The following is a 24,962-nucleotide window of genomic DNA, read 5'->3' as shown; positions in this document are numbered from 1 at the left end:
GAAAGATTTTCCTTATTTGAAGCAAACTGAAGGAGGAAAGGTACACTGTACGCATTGCAGATCTGTTTTTCTAATAGTCAGGGCGGACGTTCAGATGTCAACGATCATATCCAAAGCAGGAAGCACAAAACATTGAGGCATCGACTCGACTGACCAATTTTGCCATAACAAATTCGGATGATTCTGTGTCGTTGGCAGCCAACATTTACCTATCACACTGCTATTCATGACCAAAGTTTTGACTGCACCTCTAAATTAATTTCAAATTTTTTTGAGGCTAAATTTGCATTAACTTGTAAATATACACAGTTAGAATTTCTGATGTCCGCTGTCTGATAAGCGGATTCGCTGATTTTGCACGTTTAGCCAGAAATAAATGAGAGTTGGTGCATTGCTCCGCTGTTCTCCTCTGAATTTAATGATGATTTACTTCAAGCTCGAATGGCAACAAAACGCAGAAAAGTTGATGCTAAGTGCAAAGGGTTCAATGGCGCTGAAAATATTCAAATGAAATTTTTTGAGATGCAATGAGGAAATAAATCTATATTCTATTCGAGAGATGTATCACTGCTTGATTTTTAATATAAAAAGTATCATCCGTTCTCCGTTCAGTTTCAACTTTCTAAAAATATGTGCGGCCCGCCAATGACTCGCAACCCTTAATTTTGGCCCGCGGGCGACAAAAGGTTGCCGATCCCTGCCGTAGATGTTGCAAATATTCTGTCAGAGGTGAAGCTAAATTTGCAGGGAAAAAATTTGTATTTAAAAAGAATGTTTGCGATTTTTACGAGAAATGTCTATCGTATATAAGGCTGCACGATGAAGCCCACAATGGTGCCAGGCCACACATATGGACAAATTTGAAGAGTGAAATAAACTGGATTGAAGTGTTCGGTCTGCAAAATTGATAAATGATATGTTTGGTTAGCTGATCAGGTTTTGAATAGCGATGCACTTTTCGACGAATACTGATAAAGAGATATTTATCTGAGCATGGTTCAAATGCAATTTGACTTACTTTGCCGGTTGAAATGTTTAACAGAGATGTTTAACGTTTTTTCTAACAGAAATATTAGCATTTCGAATTTGCAGCAAATTGGTTGATTTTGTTTTTTGGAACATCGGCATCTGTTGAAAGGATTTTTTCCATTGTTGAAAAATTTTGGTCCGAAAGCAGGTGCAGAATGCCAGAAGAAAATATAAAACCACTCCGTAACCTGCAAATTTAATGGTGATGTCTCTTGTTATCAGTTTTATGACAAAATCAAAACAAGAATTTTTGAGAAAGGTTCCATCTGCGGACAAATACTTTTGGTCTAAATGAATAATACAAACTAATTTTTTGTGTTTTTTCTAATTCAATGATCAGTAGAGATTTACAGCCGTATATACCCGCAATAGCATGGTGGACGTTCCAATATTATCAAGACTGGCAATCGACCGAATGTTTGCCAAATCGCTCCGTCCCGGTTTTTTGTTTCAGATTTATGGTAAGCCTACGAATACACTTTTTGTCTTTTATCATCTCCTAATGTCTGTGCATTTTCTATAGAGTCGGAATCACTATTTATAATGAGTTACCCACGCTTGAAAACATCTTTGTTTGTTTACTATGCGAAAGCCAATCAGCATCAAGTATGAATATGACGTTCCCAATGGACGTTTCCCCCACCCTTGACCCATGAAATATTCTCTCCATACGTCATCATGGCAAAATTTTTAACGCTGATTTTGAGAGTGTTTTGGGGAGTTAGCGTTTACAAACTGGCTCACATGTTCAAAACTATCATTTTTATTCAAAACAATAAACCGCGTGTCGCTTATACCTACTGATAGTGAATTTCAGGCTAGTCTGTCACAGAGTTTGCGGTATAAATTTTTGAATATTGAAACTAAACGTGGTAGTATATATTTACGACTGAACTAAAGGTACCCGGAGGACATAATGACAATTAAACTATTTGATTTACTATTTTTTGGAAATATAACTAAAATTTGACGAATCACACGAAAAACTAGGCAATGTTTACAACCGCGTTCGAACATCTGTCTGAGCGCAAGAAGTGTCTGAGAAGCATCATAAATTCCAATTGTTACGTCATTGTTAACTTATTGCTTATTTGTAATTGTTACGGAAATAAACAAGGAAATCGAAGATCGGGGAAACATCCATATAGTAAATTTCCATTTTGACAACGCAAATAAAGTGAGGGACATAATTTATATATTTATCAAGGCTAGAGAATAGTTGATGAGACTAACATCATCATATTCTGAACTACAGCGACGAGTTAAGCTGTCTTGTTTTACGGAATCATCTCTCAAACTTGCAAGTTCAGGATTGCTATCTGTGGCCTAGCACAATGCGTGTTAATAGACTTCCCCCGAGCATCGACTTCCTTGTTTACTTCGTGACCTTGGCCAATCAGCAAAATGCAAAAAGTGACGTAACCATGCTCGCATCCGCTCAGACGCTTTTCTCACTCAGACAGATTTTCCGGCGTGGTCGTAAACGTTACTTCGTTTTTGCGTTTTTGTACTCTATTCGTTAGTTTCAGTAGTGTTCCGAAAATTTAAATATCAGATCAGATAATTCAATGATCACTCTGTCTTCTTGGGAGTTTTAATTTAATTGTAGTAATAAAATATTACTGTAGAAATAGCTGTGATAGACTGGGCTAAAATTCTTTACCGTTACTTTTAAAAAACAGATTGTTGTATGCGATGGATCATAATGATGGTTTGAAACACATACCCCATTTTACAGGCGCCAACCACTCTTAAATGAGACCCGGAAATTTTGCAATGATATGATGGATTTTTCGGGGGTCAAAGTTCGGGGAAAGTTCCATAACGCTTGGCACAATGCGCCCAGACTTTTGAAGGACGATAATCACGCATTCCAGGAAGATCTTAAAAAATATTTCGTTTTCGACTAATCAAATTTATATGGATTGATGATAATATATTCAATTCATGCATGGTTGTGATATAAATTTTTCTACAGTTTACCAAAGCCACTATATTAATGTTCTTATACAAGCAACAGTTCCAAGAGCGAGAGCAAAAAGAGACAGTTACATGCACGTTACAATAGGTAAACAAGAAATCCGCATATCCAAGAAAGAAGAAACCCCTGAAAAAGACGGTTTAGAAGCAGAGAATATTTGATTATACCTAAACACATTTTTTTTAAATAATTTAATCACGGCAAGAAATCATTCAGAAAAAATAAAGAAGGCTCATTTATTGACAAACTTATACGTGACCACTAAAATGCTGAAAATATATGATCACGAAAACGGTTATGATGTAGTGAACTGATCGCTACTGTTTTTCGAAAAAACTTCTGGCACAAAAAATCCTCACCCTAGGGGATACGTCAAGTCACCAGAGTGAGCTAAGTACAGTCTAGCTATTGCAGGTTTAGTGCAGTCTAAGGAGATCACAAGTCCAAATGTTACAGCAATACACCATCGTGTGGTCCAAGCAGGTTGTGGTCTCAAGTAGGCTCTGTTGCAAATCAAATTGTTTAAATACATTCGGAGTAAATCGATGAGAATTTTTTTTTATAATTGATGTGAAAAGTTAATGGGACATGTTTGTGTTTCACCATGGAGAGCATTCCACATAATACCCTTATATTTGAAAGAAAATCCTCAATATGATTCATTAAATTGTTCTTATTTAATATTTTAGGTTATGGTCTCAAGCAGGTTGTGGCCTCAAGAAGCCTATTATTACGAGTCAAACTGTTTAAAAACATCTAATTAAGTCGATAAGAATCTTTTTTATATTTTATGTGAAAAGTTGATAGGGCATGTTTCGTATTTCACCACGGAGAGCATTTTACATAACCCCCTATATTTGAAGGAAGTTTGTATATTCGTGTACCTCTGGCGAAGTTTATGATATGGTGATGCTGTCGCGAATGTGGCTTTGATTTTTAAAGGTGTTTTGTCGTTGTTATCGTCAAGCCGAATGTGAACTACTTTAGACTTTTCTATATTGATGGTGAGATTACATGGTATACAATTATCCTTTCGCCAACTTATAGATTACATGCTTTTGTGGGTCAGACAAAGATTTGTAACTACTGAAAAGATCAGTGTCATCTGCAAATAATTTTGTCATCAAATCAGAGCAATATGAGACGTCGTATATGTGAAACGTCTTCTGTTGTAATTGCTAATTAAACTAGTTAGATATTAATCTAACTCCAAACAGAATATATAAAAGGTTACTTATTCAAGTCGAGATGTCTGTTAATTTGATATAACAGCAAGGATAAACTTATTTCCTTCGATAAATATATTACAATAAATTAAAATCAAATAAACCAACTTACAATTTCAAGTTATTATTCTCAACAGTAGAGATCATCAGAATTATTAATGTTTGACGATAATGATGACGATCTCTTCTATGTTCGAGATCGCATTTAAAGGGATACAACAATTTTCTCGATTATTCGAAACCGTTCTAACACAGATTTTTCATGTAAAACAAGGTCATTCGACATATCACACGGGAAGTTATTCGCTATTTCGCATGTTATGTTGAAATATCATATTGAAATGTTCTTGAATATTCTCCAATATTTATGACTTAGGAATTATTTTTAGCCTTGATGTCATTATTTCCAAAATTATCGGTTAATTTGTTACACATTCCGGAGACCACATGCGAAATATTTAAACATGACATACTAAAATTACCCGATAATTGTATAAGTCTTAAAATCCCTTGAAATATAATGATGAATTCAAAATTATTATGTCATTAAATGCACAAATGTCCGAATTTAAAATCTCCAAATATTGATAATAATAATTGAAATGTCAATGTAATTTGTTTGAAAACTGTCAGATGTAAACAATCAATAATGTAAAACAAGTTAAAAACTGTTTGATGTAAATAAGCAATGTTATAAGACTCAAAACGGCAAGATAACGGCACACTTTTCTTAATTTATGTCACCTAAACAACAATTGAAGATTTCAGATTTGTATACAATTAGTAAGACAATAAAACTTGAAACAACAAAACTTGATTGTCATTTTTAAATAGCAATTGATAGGTTTATATACAAGAATTACCATAAACGTTACTTGTGACTGATTCTAATAACTTGAATACAAAATCTCAAGCTTGGGATTAAAAGTTGAATAAAGACACAAAAATGGGTAGCGATTTAGCTACACATTTTTTTGTTTATATAGTTTACTTCAAGTAACACCCGTTTTTGTGTAAAAATGTGTGGAACAAGTAAGAGTAATGTATTCCTTCCTCTCACTCACACCTTCAAATTTGTTTGTGAATTTCAAGATTTAACAATCTTCCAAACGAATTTTTTTAATACATTTATATAATGACTGTTTGGAGCTCTTTGCATTATCAGTGATAGTGCCAGGTAAACTTCAGGTCTTTTAAGCTCTTTATATTTTAGTGATTGTAATAAGGGGGATTGTGAAAAAAATTTGTTTATGCTAACAGGACCGTATCAGATTGTCTGTACAGTTTGCGATAAGAAAACATAATGAATCAAGGTATTACAAAAAGGCGGAATGCAAAGCACAATAAATCGGCAATAAATGTAAAACACAATAAAAGGGGCAATAATTGTAACACAATAAACAGCAAAATTACCACGATACACTGTTGGGAAATGGGGTACCTCATTTGGGTAATATTTTTATTAATGCAAGAAAACAAAGATAAACTGGTGGGAAAAAAGGAGTACTCCATTTAGGGAACAATTGGGTGGAGTGAAAAGGCAAAAATGTAAGGCTCAAAAAATTTAAAAAAAAAAACGAGAATATTTATTTTCTTGATTATAATTCCTGATTATGTAACCTGTCATTGTCATTTATCAGGTCGTAAGTTTTGTTTGTTGGACTGGCGGCATTTCATTTATTCGCTTTCGCTGTCGGATGACAGAATCACAATCCCTATTTTGTTTTTCTTGGCTTGAAGTTGCGCCCAATTTGGGGGCGTCTTGTGCGATTTTTGCCAAAAAACTTTTCACACTTCCATTTTGATTGCTCTCAGACATTTTTGGAGTTTTTTCCCCCGATTGCTTCTCTGTGGTTGCTCACTGTTTTGCCTTTCGTTAACGGGGGCCGCTTTTTGCACCGGTGCTTCAGGTTGAGCCGCAGTTGGCTGTTCATAGGAACTTCTTGCTCTGCCACGGGCCTAAGGATAGACAAAACCCGATCTACTTTTCTCTCCGGCAGGAGCATATTTTGCACCAACTTGGATACGATTGATTCTCGTGGTGGCATGCACACGTCTGGGCCTCTCTCTTGAACGATTTCTGTTCGGGTCGTGGGAGCGAGTACGGCGATAGCTTGGGCTTTCATAATTTCTCGAATTGCTTGTACGCCTTTCAGAAGAAGTTGGATGCCCTTCAAGGTGTCTGTTCTTTAGTCTTCTTCCGACTAAACTTTTGACCCCGCTTTCAGACAGAGTTAGAGTCGATTTTTGAAGATCCATAATAATCTCGATATTCGGGATCGCCAGTGAAACGTCTTATTAATTCCAAGTTATTATCCTTAACAGTAGAGATCATCAGATTTATTAATGTTTGACGATAATGATGACGATCTCTTCTATGTTCGAGATCGCATTTAAAGGGGTACAACAATTTTCTCGATTATTCGAGACCGTTCTTACACAGATTGTTCATAAAAAACAAGGTCATTCGACATATCACACGGGAAATTATTCGCTATTTCGCATGTTATGTTGAAATATCATATTAGAATGTTCTTGAATATTCTCCAATTTTTATGACTTAGGAATTATTTTTAGCCTTGATGTCATTATTTCCAAAATTATTGGTTAATTTGTTACATATGAAAAGGATGAATAGTTAAAGACCCAAACAAGATCCCTGAATTACTCCGTTTTGATTGCGACAACTTTAGACATATCGAAGTCTGTCATGCAGATAACCTTGAATTCCATAGCGCAGCGGTTCCCAAACTCTTTGTTCGTGCTGTGCCAAATTATCAGGGAAAAAACTCACAGCGCACTTACACGAAAAAATGCTGCTTAAATAAAACTAAATTGATCGAATGTGTACTTTATGACTTTTAAAGTTCGTAAACATGTATGCCTAAGGAATAAAGGCATAAGGTCAACTCTTCTTCCTCATCTCTGCATGTTTTCCCCTTGTAATGGTAAAATCACTCATGTTCGCTAAACTCGGTTTAGCAGATAAATAAACTGCAGCTCACGAAATTGCAGCTAGTAGTGCCTATCTCTATTTTACGTAACAATAGAGGCAAACACTACGTAACAGAAAGCAAACGACATAAAATGGTAAAATGAATTTAGTGATCCATATACGAAGCATTTAAAATAATGAAAAATAAAACATTTATAATAAATACAATATGTTAAATATTCAATCATATTTTAGTTATGTTTAACATAATCCTGTTAATTTTCGCGGCGCTTTGGGAACCGCTGCCATAGCGACTAAATTTGCGCGGCAGTATGCTGTGACTAACAGTGTCAAAAGCCTTTTTCAGGTCTGAGAAGGTATAACAAACACGCTCTCCCTGCTCAAATTTATCATAAATATATTCAGTGAGGCCAGCGATAACATACATGGCTTGTTGAGTGATTTATCTGGAAACCAAACGGGGATTTATAAATTAGCGAAATTAATTTATTTTAACTTAATCTTCAAATATCAAAAACAATTGCCAGACATGATAAAATGGAAATGGGTCGATAATTTGATGTTTTGTCACTCAATTTGTATGATGGAATGACTCAGGATGCAGTTTCAATGTAATTATGCCTATTGTTATAGACGCGTTAAAGAAATAGACAATGATAGGCGGAATTGTGTCAATCAGTCAATACTTCTGTTGAAGCGCACTTTCTGCTGCCAGGACATGTCAATAGCAAAAATATTGTTTACTGTGACACAGCACCTCCGAGGAGACTCTAAGAAACTGTTACGCTCAGTTAAGTGCTGCATGGGTAGACGTTTTCAAACATGGCATACGAGGTGCGGCTAAAATGAAACGGGACTGACGTCACAGATTGCGCAACACGATTAACCATCGGTAATCAACACTTTTGCAGTGTGGCGTAATATGTGTTCTTTGTTTAACAGCTGTTTTGACACAATATCGCAATTATTTTTGCTTTTCAGGATCCATAAGTGAATGTGATAAATTTCTTGTTGAAAAAAAAAATGCTGTGCGAGGTCTGATTGAGTTTTTTGGCGATAGGGGGTTCAATTGCAGAATGACGATTGAGCAAAGAATTAACATTAAATTTTGTGTCAAACTTGGAAAAATTCATGTCAACTCGGCATGCATTCAATCGTTGAGCTTTCTGCTCCTCAGTCAACTCAAGAGCCTTTGGCATCATTTTGGCACACACCTTCCGCATTCCCAAAGTGTCAACCAAAATGGTGCGGACCGTTTCTTTGTCTATCCCAATTTCGTTAGCAATGACGCAAATTGTTAAGCGACGGTCACTGCGAACCAACTGCCAAACCTATTCGATGTTGGTATCCGTAGTGGAAGTGCAAGGCCTCCCTGACCGCCTCCCTGCCTCCACATCCTCTCTGCCTTCCACAAATCGCTTGTGCCATTCAAAAACTCTTGTTCTAGACATGGAAGAATCTCCATAAACATCACGCAACATCTGCAACGTCTCAGTCGCCGTTTTTCCAAGTTTGACACAAAATTTAATAATAATTCTTTGCTCAGTCGTCATTCTTTAATTGCACCCCCTATCGCCAAAAAACTCAATCAGACCTCGCACAGCATTTTTTTTCAACAAGAAATTTATCACATTCACTTATGGATCCTGAAAAGCAAAAATAATTGCGATATTATGTCAAAACAGCTGTTAAACAAAGAACACATATTACGCCACACTGCAAAAGTGTTGATTACCGATGGTTAATCGTGTTGCGCAATCTGTGACGTCAGTCCCGTTTCTTTTTAGCCTTACCTTGTAATATGTCCGTATTGGTTTGAAGACGAGAATGAAAGAGCTCAAAACAGTGAATACGAAAAAATTACGTGATGGTGCTGAGGAAGTACCGGATATCACTCGAACGATGTAGAGGTTGATCTAGATTCAAGTTCCCGCATGATGAGGCGACCTCCACACGTCTAAATATACCGTTGACTGGCTGAGAAAGCAATTTCAGGAAAGGTTGATCAGTGACGTCCATTGGGCACCTCATTCATCTTGACTTGACACCCCCCCCCCCCCCCCCCCCATGAACTCGTCCATGTCATGCCAAGTAGACCCCGTCACGTCTTTAACACTCATAACAGGTGTGGTTCAACAGAGACTCATCATATACTGTGATTGCTGTGAAACAGACTGGAGGATGGATACCTTTGGAGGATAAGAGACAAAAGTCGATCGAGAATAGAGGGCTAATGTGGCGAGTTATCAAAATGATCAAAATGTTGAGATGATTTCGAGATATGTGACATTCTACAATTTTAGAGTAGGGTTATACAAAAAAATTGTGTGTATCGGGTTTCATAAGGTCTGTTACTGAATATAAAAAGAAAACTATGAAACAAAAAATAGCCATGTATATGCTTTGGTGAATCTTTTTGAACTGAGGCCACATATATATAAATGGACTGCAAAAGAGTATGTCGATACAGTGTATAGTTAATACTTGTCTAACAACAAGCAACAACATAAGACCTTTCATCGTTTAAAGGAAATGCTTGACGAAATCAAAATTCTTCTCTAATCTACGGACATTTGCAAATATAGGTGTTTAAGCCGTAACGCACAGATAAATTATATTTAGCATCGTGGAATTCTTAGAAATAATAACCTTATGAATAATATCCTTCTTAATATCCCCTGCTCCAAGTTTAGCAGAATGCAAATAAATTTTACCGCTTACTATCATGAAAGTAGCAGGACAAGCTATATATATTATAAATCATAAAAGATACATATTCTGGATAAATAATGCAGAAATAAATTTTCAAGTCTTTCTGCTATTTTGTTGAATTCGAGCGATTTCATTACACAAAGATGATCCGAGGCAGGGGGAGTCGAGCCAGGCCGTCGCATTATGTCTCTCGAGACGTGGATTCTACCAGGATATAAACCAAAAGAAAATTAATTTTATAGATTGTTTTGGTATATCAATCACAAAATGAATAATCTGTATTGTGCCCCACTGATGATGAATAGCGCGAAGGCAGAAAACACGGAGGATTCGACGTTTGTGGGCAAATTTTCCGTCACTGTTCTTACCCACCTATTGTACGACTTAATTTAGCTCTCTGCGTTGAAAGTTGTGAAAATATTGAGCAAAAATCACTTTACGAGTGAAGCAAATTATTTTCATCTATTTTATAGCAAAACAAATAGATTCACTACTAAGCAGTACATTTTTACGTCCCAATAGTTGGCTTGTGACTCAGTTGTAAGCCATATTAAATTAAAACAACGCGGGTAACTATCGTAATAGTTTTCGAGGATGCAAAAATAAGTTATTAAAACTACTGATTTTATGGTTCAATCCACGCGATAACATATTTCTTGTGTTATCAAACTCAAATATTCAATGAATATTGTATAACAATACCGATCGAATTACCTACTTTCTAAAGAGAGATAAATGAAGAATTTAACATATTTACGATTTAAATATTATATTGCATTCATTTACGCAATTAATTCATATAACAAATATATATAAATTATAATTCAGAACGTTTCTGGACTCGACAGGTACAAACATATCTGGGTTCACAGAATGATGAATTGCGTTCACCGAAAATGCGATGGGCGTTCTAAAATTTTCTAATAAGACATTCTCTCATATATAAGATTCGCGATTTATCTCGTATCAGATGTATCTCGTAATTTCCCGTTTGACCAACGCATCTTTGATAACGATGTCAGATGCGCGCTCAGTTTCAGAATGTCCGGTTAGAGTTTCTTTTAATTTAGTGAACAATAAAAGCGCTAATGAGGTCATAAAGGATTTTGAAAGCGTGCCGTTAGAAAGGACTTTCCAGAAAGCAGGCATAATTTGGCAAGAATAGAACACATCAAGAATCGATTCCTCGAGATAGTAAAAGTATTAAAACTAGAAAAAGACCTCTTAGCGTGCATTTGTATAATTTTATTCTATAAGATACCACGAAAGCTTAATATATATAGTAATTCTGGTAGTTTAAATTGTTTCCGCTAATTTTTATTAGGTGTAGGAATACACAAACATCAACACAAGGCAAGCGGATCAAGTGACATAGTAAGTTAAAGGCTATCCAATCGAAAAGAGTATCGGCTGCTTTTCTATGTCAGGTTTTTTATTACGAAGACAAGGTTTACAGTTGTATCTACATTAGCAAACGATTTTACCATAATTTGACACATTTTTGATGATTTGATAGCATAGTTCTTGAAACATAGATTATGATATTTTAAAAACTAAGCAACGCACGCTTGACATTGGAATACATTTCTCCTATTTCTATACAACAAAATGGAAACGTGGAAAACAGTTTATGGTGAGCTTCTTTGTTTGTACTGTATATAATAACATTTTGTTGTTTTGCGTGATTGGTTTGGTTCGATGTTCTATGCTTAGTAAAAATAGTCATCATTTTAACCAGAATTCAAGAGTAATTGACCAAACCTGAAAAGTTGGTCGAATCGATTTATCTCATCATATATGCTAGTATACGTTCAAAGAATCTTAGAAGTTTCACCATCAAACAAATTATTTTTGACTAGTTCATTTTATTGGGATTCGGCCAATATAATTTTATTTTTTTGGCCGGAATTCAAAAATATTCATTATTTATTTTATCATATTAATGATTGCCAACAACATCAAATTGTGTGGCTTTTCTCGTCAGCAATTATGTCAATCCATGAAAATTCGGCAAGTGTCAGTCAGAATACGTGCTCCAATTTACTTTTTAAATTTTACTAAGCCGCTGGGTTTCCAACAATCGCTTGCGCTTTCGTAATAAAAAATTGAAATATTATCCAAGGCCTTGCGCAATCGGGTGTCACTTTTCCAGTAAAAATATTTCAATAATCATATATCAACCGAAATTGATCTTGTTTTTATATAAAACTTGACACGAACAGTCTCTTAATTAAGTCGGTTTGCATGTTTAATATGTGTCAAAGTCGTTATCAATCAATGTTTCCTTCGAGCGTATTTTATTTATGAGAAATTATTATTTGCATAACGTTTTTTTGTAATATGTTTAGTAAGACTTGACAACCAATTCAACTATTCGAAATCCATTAGACCCTTGGAAAAATATTTGTACTATGGGTATCTTTTTGGCCTTTCATACTCTATTGCCTTTCCCTTCGTAAAGAGCGGTAATTCGTGTTGTCTGCAAGCCGATATTCACAATGACAACATTTTATTATCCGATTATTTTCACCTTTTAGTTGGTTAACGCCCTTGGGGTGCTTTGATCTTTCCTTGGAGAGGGTCTGTAATAACTTCATATCGCCATTCAGTTGTATTAATTAATTGAGGATATAGGCACGATTAGTCATTTTATGTCGAAATAGGGGCGTTGGCCTAACTCTTGTTCGGAGAACTTCTTGATTTCAATGGACTTTTACTGAGAACTATTGATTCTTGGTTGTTCTGGATCCTAATGTAATATCTGATACTCAAATGCACCCAAATAATATGTATGGCCTGTATTACTTAAAAGGAAACGGAAGTGCAAATGCGTTAGAAATGTTGCATGCGTATAATGTGTCGTATTTCGTTAACGCGTCGTAAATTACATTCCCTTTGGACAAACATTGTTCATGCCTGGGCCGTTAACATTTCTTGAAATTTTACATTAACGCGTATGTAGGTAAATGTATAATAGAACATTTGTTAATGTACAATGCTTAATTCCAATGTCACGGTCAATGTTTTAGAAAGTTTTGTAATTTGACATTGTAAACTATTTGATGTGCTCTTTAGAATGTACGTTTATCTGATGTAAGTAAACTCAGGTTATACAAACAGAATGTCGTTTCTTTTTCTGGGAATATTGTATTAGCTAATTAATAACCATGATTAAACATATTTTGGTATTTTCGAAATAAAATCAGCTATTGTTTATAAATTTGAGTTTTGACTTGAAATTTGTAAACATTGTACTGATTACACTTTGAAAAATTAAATACCAGTTTGGATTTAGCTATGAACTATGGTTAGTTTCATGTACATAAGGAATATGTTTACTACCCTGCATATGCTTCATTCTTGTGATCTAAATATACTTAGATTTCCAAGTATTACTAACTGAATATATGTTGACAAAGTCTCAATAACTTTATTAAATTACCGAATTGAATGACCAGACGGTTGACCATTGATTGGTCGTGTAGGCTAAATAAAGGTCACGTCGGGACGATGACGTTTGAGCAATATCCTGTTATCACGAGATCTTCATGTTTTATTGCAAGTTCCTATTTGTTTGTCTTTATTTTACTTATCGTAAAGAATTTCCAAACTGTTGAAAAATAGCCAGATGCGTCATTTTGTCTGACATTTTGATAGATGTCGAACTTCCCCTCAATTTTGCTAACACCGTTTGTTGTTTATGTTTGGTAATTGGATCATTAACATAACATACGTATACACTACGCGATTACATATTTCTCTTTAAACGAAATAATAGTTAAGCAGCGTTTATGCGAAGAAACTCCGGCATCTTTGGGATAGGCTAAGGAATTCGGATTGGTTCGAATTAAGTGAGGTCTGGTGGCCGGTGTGTTAACCCTCCAATTGAACCTAAAAATTAACAATATACCTCTTTAATATTCTGCTAAGTTGTTTTAGATTGAAAATTACATGAATTGATCTATATGCGTCATATCCGATTAGATATTCAGAACGAATCATTACTTAAATTTCAACAATTTCAATTTATTTTCTAAAAAATGAATAGAAAATTGCTGTTCCTACATTATGAGTTTTCAAATATTCTATCCAATTCTACATAATAACTTTTTTTGTCAACTATTTTAGGTTTTAAAATGGCCCATGCAGGACCAGAGCGTATTTTTTCAGCAAATTCAACAGTAAAAGTCGTTTCGTGACAATGTTCTATTTTCGAAACGTGATACGTGCACAATTGAACATTCTATTTCTCACAGAAATAAATGAACCTAATTAATTCAGCTTTTTATCTGTGTGACCTTTTGCATTTTCCCATGTCTTGTGTTGGTTACAGTTGGCTGAAATTTTTTTTAGGAATTACGAGACTTGTTAAATAAAACGAATCAATTTCAATCCCGATAATTCAAGTTACAAGGAAATCCTGAAAAAATGAAACATAGATCATATATAGAATATTGTGTTCATAGATGAAATATCATGTTACCCATAAAGAAAGACATGTGATAGTTAGTAGTAGTCTTTTGTTTACTCTTTATGATATATCTATCTATGGTGTATCTAAGCTTCATACAAAATAATCCGTAAACGTTGGATCAAAATACCCAAAAATCGTTGGCAAGGGAAATTTTCTGAAACGTATCAAGGGTCAAAGTTCAACAACGGAAACTCGAGTCATGTCAAAACAATGAAATGAGATTTTCTTATCTTCATCTTACAAGTCTCAGAGATTATCCCAATTACAGCTGGCGTCGTCTTAGGTGGATTTCGCTTGTTGGGGTTGAAGTTGAATGAGGAGAACAGATACAATAACAGCTGGTTCCGTTTTAATTACCGGTAATTACCAGCGTTGATACTTTTACAACTCAAGGCCTTGTGTAAATCCTAATGTTTTATTTATCTTAATATGTCTGGGTATTTGGGTAATATATCCGCCCGTTTTTGAAGTGCGCCGATATTCCCTGTAGTTGAGTATTAGATCACGGGATCTTGCGTGTGATCACCATTTCATGTCACCGGTTTCTGACATACAATTGGATACAAAACGTAAAAAACGCGTGAAGCGGTGTAGTAAATCTATCCAAACTTTAATAAACACCTTGTATAGTATATAAATATTGCGAAGAGTCAATCATACTCTTTGGGGGATCGGAGATCGGACTAACTATTTAATTTTTATAAATTGTGCATGTTCAAGCGAAATATTCATTTTTTTTGCATAAGAAAATCTAATCTACAAAGAGTTTAGGTTTATTTGTATTCTTTTTTTTATATTTAGTCACGCCGCTTAGAAAAGTTGTTTTCCTTTCCTCGAAAACTTTATGCGGACGTTTTTTGCAAGAACGAACTTTATGCAAAAATATCTTCGCTCAAAAGTTCAGTCCCATAAATGTCCACTATCAAAAACCACATTCTTGCAAGAAAACTGCAAGATGTTAAAATTTCCAACGTTCAACAACGTTCAGGCTTATGTTCGTTTTCGCCAAACTACGTTCTTATTCTTGTTCTCTTATTCTCTTATTCTTGTTCTTATTTCATTTGCTACTTTCGCAAAGCGTTTTGTCGCCATTCGAAGATGTCTGCTGTCATAAGATGCCTGCTGAACATTAAGCGTAACAAACTTGAAATTGTGAACAAATTTGAAATTGAAGATATATGACAATCATAGTTTCTTTTCACTGCCATCTGCATCCAAACGTTACTTATTGAAACATGGCCAACGTCCGAGTTGAGTGTGATACAATGTGCGTAAGCACGCTAGAAAAGAAATTCTAGATCTTCCACCATTTCTACAGGCCTAGTTATAATCCATCCATACCAGCAATTAATAATTTTTGAAAGTTGGTTGTTTTTATTAGCTCAATATAAAATAAATTTGTAATTTATATCAAAGGAACAATCGATTTAATTTGTTATTAAAGAGTTTTGAGAGCAAATTTTTAATTTGCACGATTTATAATTCCTCAAGTATTGCATACGAAATCATAAATCTTCATTACTTTTTAACTTTTACAGGGGCCTCCATCTATTACGTCATCACGTTATTGTTCACTCTGACGATTGCTGATATCACTCAGGATACAAATCAAAAAGGAGTTGTAAGTGTTGCTTCATCATATATGTTCAGGCCAAATTTAAGAACAGCCGAAGGTGTTAACCAATTGAGGACGCTTCGTGATTACCGCCGGACAATGCGAGCTAATCTGGAGAAATCCTTGATCGAGCAGATAACGTTTGACGAAAAAGGAGGTTAGTTTGCCTGGGTTACAATTCTGAATTAGCTGTTGCCTTCTTCAACGTCTTTGTAGTTGGAAACACTCAAGAATGTGAATGATATTGTGGATCATTTTTGCTCATGCACCCAATCATTTGCATTATTCACGATTACACAAAATTAAATGCAATCACTCATAATAAACCGAATAAGCGATATCAAGTAATGCAATCAGCCTGCATTTTATGACTATGAACTTTTCATGAACTATATTCACCAAGGTTTTTTAATTGATATTTTATTAGCGACGTATTATACACTATGCAACGTCATTCAGTGCGGAATAGATGACAACGCGAATTTTCCTCAGGTTTTTCCTATGCCATAAATCACAAAATAACAACACTGTGGTTTGTGTCTAAATTTTAAAATGTTTAAAAATCTAGCCGGCTTATGTGATTTTATTTTGTGAACTTTAGCATACTGTGTGATAACCGTTTCTGCATATGGCAGAACTTTTGCGTTGATCAAATAGTAAGGATTGGTAGCCTGTGAAACCACTATAATACCAACCGTCTCCATCAATCATTTTGCATAATGGAGATTGATGATATGATCATAAATTTGACCTGAAAACTGATTTTATGTGACACACACAATGACTCGGCGAAAGTCTGCAAAATGAAGAATTGTCACAATTCAAAATAAACCATTTAACATGCTGCTCGGATGATTTCCCGTTTAAACTGGTGTGCACCCACCTAAATTTCTCGTACAACTGCACATGTCAAATATGCAAACATTTTACAATTTGCAACACTCACTTTATTATGCAATTCAAGCACGACTGTTCTTTTATTGTCATTGTTGTAAACTGCTTGTCTGAGGAAGTCTGATTTTGTTCAGACGAAACGTTACAGAAATACATTTGTGTTAGTGTGCAGCAGGACTCTTGAACTGCATAGTATGGTCTACTCCAGGCCTGGGCAAGTTGCGGCCCGCGGGCCACATCCGGCCCGCGGCAACGTTTTATCCGGCCCGCGAGCAAGTTTCTAGATTTGGACACTTCTATTCATTTACATATAAAATATAATTTGATTGCGTACAAAATAATTTTTAGGACAATGAAAAAGTCGATAATAACATTCGACTAAATTTCCCTTGAATCGCCGATTGTTTTCGTCATCTCGAAGTGTTATTTAGATTTTACAACGTAAACACCTTTACGTCGGCGACTAGTCTCCTCAAGTCACAAATTTTCCTTAACATATATATGTCTTGTATACGGAACTGTGAAACCATTAAAAAAAAACGAGTTAATATATAACCCTCGGCGACAAGATGATAAAGATAAATAAAGGAGTGAATCTGCAAACAACCTAAATCTAGATTTAGAGCGGCAATATAAAATACTAAAAATGGAACAGAAACAAGTTATGATTCAAACGGCTCGCGACAGATTAAAAACGCTTTTGTGAAAATGGAAACTAAAAAATTTCTGGTGCCCACGGCACACATTTTAATTGCGTAGCCTTCGTGGGCGCGATGTACCTTTTGATCTATTCTAAAACTACCGACGGGGCCTGGGTTAAAAGATAATTAAGGTAAGGTTAACTCAATCGATTTTTATGTAACTACAAAGAATTTTACTCGGTGTACTTTTATCGCAGGCGTGGGGATTTTTCTGATGGTAAAATCTTTAAAACAGATTTAAGTCAGTGTTGCAGGAACAGATCAGATTTGTCGAATTCACAAAATTGCAAAACACTAATAAAAGTAATCTGGCACGTTACCTCACATTTTAATGTCCGCGGAATGCGGTGGTATTTCAGAATTCTAATGCTTATATTTTATCAGAGCAGCCGCGGGTTAGGTTGAAAACAACAAGACATTTTAATGTGCCCGTATCAATGCATTTTAAATATATCCGTATCGCAAAAATAGATATAGTATATAAAGTATATCTCACATTTTTAAATCCGCAGACAGCCGTGGTATTTTAATGCAGACTTTTAAGCTCGCAAGGCCGTTCAATGCATTGAAATTTCCGCGAACCTTGTTCACCTTAAAAATGCTATGATGACAGCAAAATTATATGAATCACGATGTTTAGCCACCAAAGGCGTGGTCCCAATTCCGCATTGTTACTCACTTTCCACCATTAATGACAAAATTTGGCATTGTTATGCAAGCGTACTGTTTCTCTGATCCAATGTATTGTCTCAAAATTGCCAGATTCACGTTTTAAACTAGTTTTATTAAATGCGCTTTGAATAAAAATTCCAACAATATGCAATAGATATAGTACTCATTTATATACTTACTTATATATAGTACGTAGTTAAATATGTACCGTAATAAAATACAATAAAAACGCGCAATTGACTCTACTTAGTCCGGCCCGCCACTGCATTTTGAATATTCAATGTGGCCCGATACCAAAAATAATTGCCCAGCCCTGGTCTACTCACTGCTACAGCATCCTTGCATTGTACGCATACGAATCCACTAGCGCAAAAGCGTTGAGGAAGGATTGAGAGTTAGTCTCGCGTAATCTGTACTAATAGTTATAGGCTACTTACTGTATTTTTGGTATTTACCGACGTTATGTTAATTCAGACTTCATTTCTACTATTTATTAACCAACACAAAAAGGCTTTAGCGTGCAAACACATTTGATTTCCTGTTGGGCGAATCAGATTTACCGGTGTCATTGCTGCTATTATTCAGTTTCTTAATTTGTCATCACCTTAGTACAAGGACAAGGGAGATATCACTGTTCTAAATTATGGAGTTCTTTGAACATTTTAAAATGATATATGAAAGAAGTACAATCATTTGCTAGGAATGCTGAAGTTCTCAACGTTCCACCAAATACATATATATATCTGTAATGTTACATGGTAAACTGTTCTTATCATATTTGCTATCCTATGGGGGCGTTATGACCAATTTACATCGGCTACATGAATTTTAAATCGCCTCGAAATTTTCAGATATTCTGCCTGGACAGAAAATTTGTCTTCCGCTAATGAGTCAACGTTCAGTAGATGAAATTAAAATTGACGGATTACCACACGGTACAAAAACTCATCCGTCTCTCAATCCTAATTTATTTGTTGTACGAACTGTCAGAAATATAATAAAGGGTGATTTTGAAAAACAAGTGGGAAAGATGGTCAACGAGAAAACAACTGTTCCCCAACATTCAAGCCATTGGAGAGTCGACTACAGGTAAGGTGGGGATTTTACTAATGAGCCGTAGATATACACAAAATTGCTCTCGAAATATTGGTAAAACGTAGAGGGCTAGCCTACTTTAAAATAAATAGTATCGAATTTCCAGCTATGATGTACATTGTACAGTATATTAATATTGTGGGCGCTCCAGAAGTATGTGTACCAATATGGAAGTAACTGAATTTGTTAGCCTACTTTACATCAAGTTGTGTAACGGGACGGAAGCCTATGGTGAGGGGGTATATTCACTTGGCTAAGACAAACAGTCCCCGAACTTGTGATAGGAACAAAATGAGGAAAATCGAAATAAAATCATGGCTCTCTAACTCTAACCAGGTACACATACTACGGGGTAACATATTGTAAAACTTATGTTTCAGGTGTTTTTCAAATGTCCTGTGAAATATTGTCCCATTTGAATGATACTGTTTTTGCTTTTTGATTTCTTATTTTCAAACTCAAGTTTGAAACCGTCCCGAAATCGTATCCCCTTGCTCCCGCGCATTATGCAGGATGCTGCCTTAACGCCGTTTTTGCCTTCAAAGACATGAAACGAACCAATCTGTGGATTTGGGATACGATTTCGATTTGAACGACGAAAGTTTTACAATCGTTGCACTCATTCGACTCCGACCGAAGTCAGGAGAACCAATTCGTGGAGCAAGAATCTTATCGAAAAGAAGCAGTGATAACAGAGGGTGGGAGTTCGTCGTACCAAGCTACTATGGACGTAAGTATGCGGAAATATATTCCAGAAGTTTGTGTTACTTATCTATCTAGCTTTGCTGACATTTAGTAATTTCATAACAAGAACACAAGTGTGGTTATGTTGCAATTGAATAAAATTGACTATTGTAGCGTATTTTGTATTTTAAGCGTGTCTGTCTCAGTATGTCGGTGTCCTATTTTCCCCGGGTAAATAATAGTGGAGAAAATAGGCAACCCAAGTAACTTTAATATACTTGGTATGATATTTTTTGGAGATCATTGTCTTTTTCACAAGAAAGTTAAAGTACCTTCTAGAATAGATAAATAAGTAGCCATTTCAATTCGTATACCTGGGATTTGATTTTTTCAATTTACTTGTTAACGTGCGTTAGGCGAGATGTTTTTAAATATATATATCCTGACGAGTTATCAAAGAAAAGAGTGTGTGTAGTATATACTCGAATAATGTACTATTTTCTAAAATCAGTGTGTTCCAAAAACGTCCATTGCTGTTGATAAATGAAAATTTATTAGTTACAGCCAGTGGTGGGATTCAGCCGGTTTGCACCGGTTCTATAGAACCGTCTCACGGAATTTTATGAGATCAGCGAACCTGTTAGCATTACTGGTTACTGTCAATGACTTTTTGTAACAGAACCGGGTGAAAAATATGACTTTTGTGATGGAACCGGCTGACAAAAAAATTGAATCCCACCACTGGTTACAGCAATCTAGTCAAGTTTATATTTTCCAGAGACTATATCCTTTTATGCCAATATTGTTCCGGGACATATTGACTATGGAAAATCATCACTACCTGAAAACACTTGGACAGTAGTGGGAATTATTTTCGATCGTCATACTTACGCTGACAACGTTGCTCTTATCACACCATTCATTGATGGATTCCCAGATGGCCAAGGAACTTATCTGGAAGTGTTGGGGAACTTGAGTAGTGTCGCTCCTCTTACTGTTGGACATTGGAAGGTGAGTATCATTGTGACACATTATCAGGGTGGTCAGGACGGAGGTTAATAAAAAATCGCATTTGGTGACAAAATCGCACGGCATTTCAGAATCTTGGAGCAATGAACATTTTCCAAAGTAGAGGGATTTTGCTCTAAGAATCTTATCGATGTTCGAATACACTTACATTTGCAGAAGCACTTTGCAGGAAGACTTTTTGCACGTTTTAGAGATTTTTTGGTGGTCTTTGCATGTTTTAGCTGTATAAATGACAAATAATGATCAATGTGTTTTCACAAAAGAAGCGTTTGTTTTGTATTAAACTGTTTACCTATTCGTGGCGCTATTGTGGCCCGAAAACAATACAAACATAATTTTGTGGCGCCCGAAGCCGGACAACCTTGGGCCACCCTGCCTTAGATATTGTCAATTATTCGCAAGGCAAATGTAATCACAGTTATTTACGGCATGGATATTATCTTTCCATAAAGGACGAAACTGGAGCATATAGTCGCGGAAGACGCGACTATAGATTGCCTGGATCCCCAAGGTTTAATCCGCATTTTCAAGGAGATATCAGAGATATTTTTATATGGAAGAAAGCTCTCACAAAACAACAAATGAGAATAAAAGCAAGACATTTGTTGAGAGAAATGGGTGAGAATAATTCGTCTGATACATACAGTGCTTTACATTAGTTGTTTCAATTTCAAACCAAGTTGATTTATCGATGCACAGCTTCCAAGTCGAATTACAGTTCAATTTTTTGTATTCCCAATCTCATAGACTCGTTCAAAACTTTAAATTATCCATTTCCTTTATCGCGTAAAATTATTTTCACTTGATACTTCTTTACCTTTGTTAATGATTGCAAATTGGGTTTTTATTCCAGTGCGCCTGCAATCTGAATTGTAGATTATATATCGTCACGCTAATAACCGAATTGTGTAAGTCATTTTTAGCAGTTTTGAGAAAAACGTAAAAAACTCCTAATGATATTGCTATGCCATTGAGAGTCAATAATTTTCCATAGTTCAATTTTTTATTCGTAACCGGATTTAAGTTAATTTGTATGACGCAGTCATGTGACGTCATAATGGCGCACTGTGACTTACGCAGAAATGTGTCTATTACTAGGGGACATACGCAATTTTGCAACTTGACTATCCATGTACCAGTCCTGAAAACCAAACAATCCAAAAACAAATGTAATTCTTAGTATATACGATGTATAATCCCCAAAATAGCTAATCTGTTTCAATTACATTTTTTTTTTATGTTTAAAAATATATATTTTTTTATCAATATAACACGCTCTGCACATCCACCGAAATAAAACTGAAGTTAAATATAAAAAATAAAACAGCAATGTACCCATATATAAAAGCCAACCAAGGTGAATTGGACTCAGACAGTGAATATCACATGTGCACGCTTTCCTATATTGAAGTATAAATTAAAATTCATAAGCGCTAAGCTAGAATCTGAGATGCAAAAACTCGAAATTCTACGCGAGGTTATTTTGCCTTTGTGACGTCACAATAGTCCTGCATTAACAATGATAATTCATTATGACGAAACAATTGAACAAATTTGCATATCATACAAAATCTCTATTTCTATGGGTTTCGGAATTCTTAAAATAAAATTTGAGTTAACAGACAGGTGCGCAGCATTACATAAATACCTATTTTATGAAAAACTTAAAACCGCCAAAAATGACTTACGCAATTCGGTTATTAGCGTGACGATGTATACTTACATTTATTTAACGAACAAAGTCTTCCATCAACTTCCAACAACGTTTGTAGCCGTATATAACCAGAGAAAGATAATTATAAATTTCAAATTTTGTTGAAATCTCTTACTACACCAAGCTGTTTCCCTGGCAATGTTCATTTGGAATATTTTTCTAATTTGATGCCAAACACTATCAAATGATATTTCCGCCACATGGAGAAACTTAAAATACAAACCTACTCTAGTCAGAGACGAGTTTTTAAACTTTTCCGAGCGGGTCGTAGGAATGGCATTTCCCGACTCCTAAAAGTGACGGGTTAAGTCAAAGTTACACTCCAATAACGAGGCTGTTTGGATCCGACAGGTGTACTTATTTTGTGTACGATTATACTGGAATCGAGGAAATATTTTGATGTGCCTCGTATATATATCTCATTGACAGCTATTTGGCAACAATCTTTTGAGATTGATTCTTTATTTCATAAAGCTGCTGTCTTGTCGAATTACATCGCATGGTGCCCATACGCAGTATTGTTCTTAGGCCGATAGGATATTATACCATGACAAAACATTTGGTGGCATTAATTTGAGAATCGACTCCACCATCCCTGATAAAATATTATGGCAACGGTCGTTAACAAAATTACAATCACTCGAAGTGTTCTAACTTTTACGTATTTTATTACTCGGCTATTAAATAACTATTATAATTCATGTTTTATATTTATTCTTTAGGACGGCGTCCATCTCCATGTCCGAATGGATATCAAGAATTAGATTGTATGTGTTACCAAGTTTACAATGAACTGAAAACCTTTTCTGCGGCCGAAGCAAGATGTACTCTAGGAGGTGGAACATTAGCAATGCCCAAAACTGGAAGAATTCAAGATTTTCTTGAAATTCTTATGCAGCAGTCTGAGAGAGTGTCTTTTTGGATTGGTAAATAAATTTTATATGGCAAACGGACAACATAAATAATTATGGGTACTTCCGAAGTATGTGAACCAAGATGGCGGACACCGGGTCGTAGTGTGTGTACCAGGTTAGGGTTAGGCCATAATTTCAGGTACAAATACTACGGGAGTCACTTGGCTAGTCCCCAAACTCGCAATAGAGTAAGGAAAAAGGGCTAAAATAAAGAAAATTGGAATAAAATGATGGCCTAACCCTAACCTGGTACACAAACTACGTTCCGGTGTTCGCCATCTTGGTTCACGTACTTCGGAAGTACCTAATTATGATTATTCAAAAAATTATGGTTCATATTTCCATTTTTGGCAGTTATAGCCGAGACACTGAATAGTACCCAAACATTAACAAATTTGCTACGAATAACCACTCTGTTATTGCCTCGACCTAATTAAAAGTCTCATTTTAAATCGATTAACGATTATTTTGATTTTATATTCTAAGAATCCTACATATATAAGTTAAAATTTACTTTGTCGTTCAGGTCTTGACGACAGAGATGTCGAAAGAGAAAAATTCTGGGCGGATGGCACTCGTTGCCTTTATAACCGTCGAAGGAATGAAACTGACTATAACAAGTTCCCAAACAGTCAGCCTGATAAACAATATCATACGGAGGATTGTGTGGAGGAAGTCAAAAGAAAACACGATTTTTGGTGGAATGATGAAAACTGCTTTAAATTAAACGCATTCATATGTGAAGTACAGAGTTCGAAACAGTCGTGTTCTGTAGGTACGCCAGACGCGCAGACACCCACGAACGCAACGAATATGGCGAAATAATAACTAATACATAAAACACCGAGAAACTCAACTAATTCTGAAAATGCAATAACCTAATTACCTAACTTCGGCAGTATTTGCTGTATCTTTTTGTGAATAGCTTAATTTTGTGCTATGCTGTGTTGTGTATGCACCCAATAAAAATATGCCACGGCGTACTTAATTTGAGCCATTTTTTTTACCTTCGTAATATTTATTTCTTTACTTTTAACCTTTTACTTTTCGTTGTGTTTTGCGTAAATTGCAAACATTTTATTTTTTATTCATATCATACCACGCAAATTGCAATTTTCGAGTTCTTTTTTACTGCTGCAAGTGGAAAATGAAAAATTAAAATATAAACAGCCAAAGTTAAAATTTTTCATTTCAGTGCTGCGCCATAATATTGTAAATGAACCGCACTGGCACAGTGTATTTTAAAAAGGTATTTTCTTTAGAGGG

At 35.4% G+C, this 24,962-nt stretch overlaps 2 protein-coding genes across 2 annotated transcripts in view; both read left to right on the top strand.

Moving 5' to 3' along the window:
• LOC120339668 (ras-related protein Rap-1b-like) overlaps window positions 1-24,962 on the top strand; it is a 352,566-nt gene that overhangs the window by 65,139 nt on the left and 262,465 nt on the right. The gene's annotated exons all lie outside the window — the stretch shown is intronic.
• On the top strand, window positions 11,400-24,878 carry LOC120339727 (uncharacterized). Its single transcript, XM_039407915.2, has 8 exons — window positions 11,400-11,537; window positions 15,917-16,150; window positions 19,112-19,349; window positions 19,901-20,085; window positions 20,818-21,050; window positions 21,521-21,686; window positions 23,505-23,708; window positions 24,223-24,878. The coding sequence occupies exons 1-8, from the start codon at window positions 11,513-11,515 to the stop codon at window positions 24,519-24,521; spliced, it is 1,584 nt and encodes a 527-aa protein (XP_039263849.2). The 5' UTR covers window positions 11,400-11,512; the 3' UTR covers window positions 24,522-24,878.

The sequence above is a fragment of the Styela clava genome, chromosome 9, assembly GCF_964204865.1.
Source record: "Styela clava chromosome 9, kaStyClav1.hap1.2, whole genome shotgun sequence".
Taxonomy (NCBI): Eukaryota; Metazoa; Chordata; class Ascidiacea; order Stolidobranchia; family Styelidae; genus Styela; species Styela clava.
Note: the sequence above shows the minus strand (reverse complement) of the source record. Positions and strands in the feature narration are given on the sequence as shown.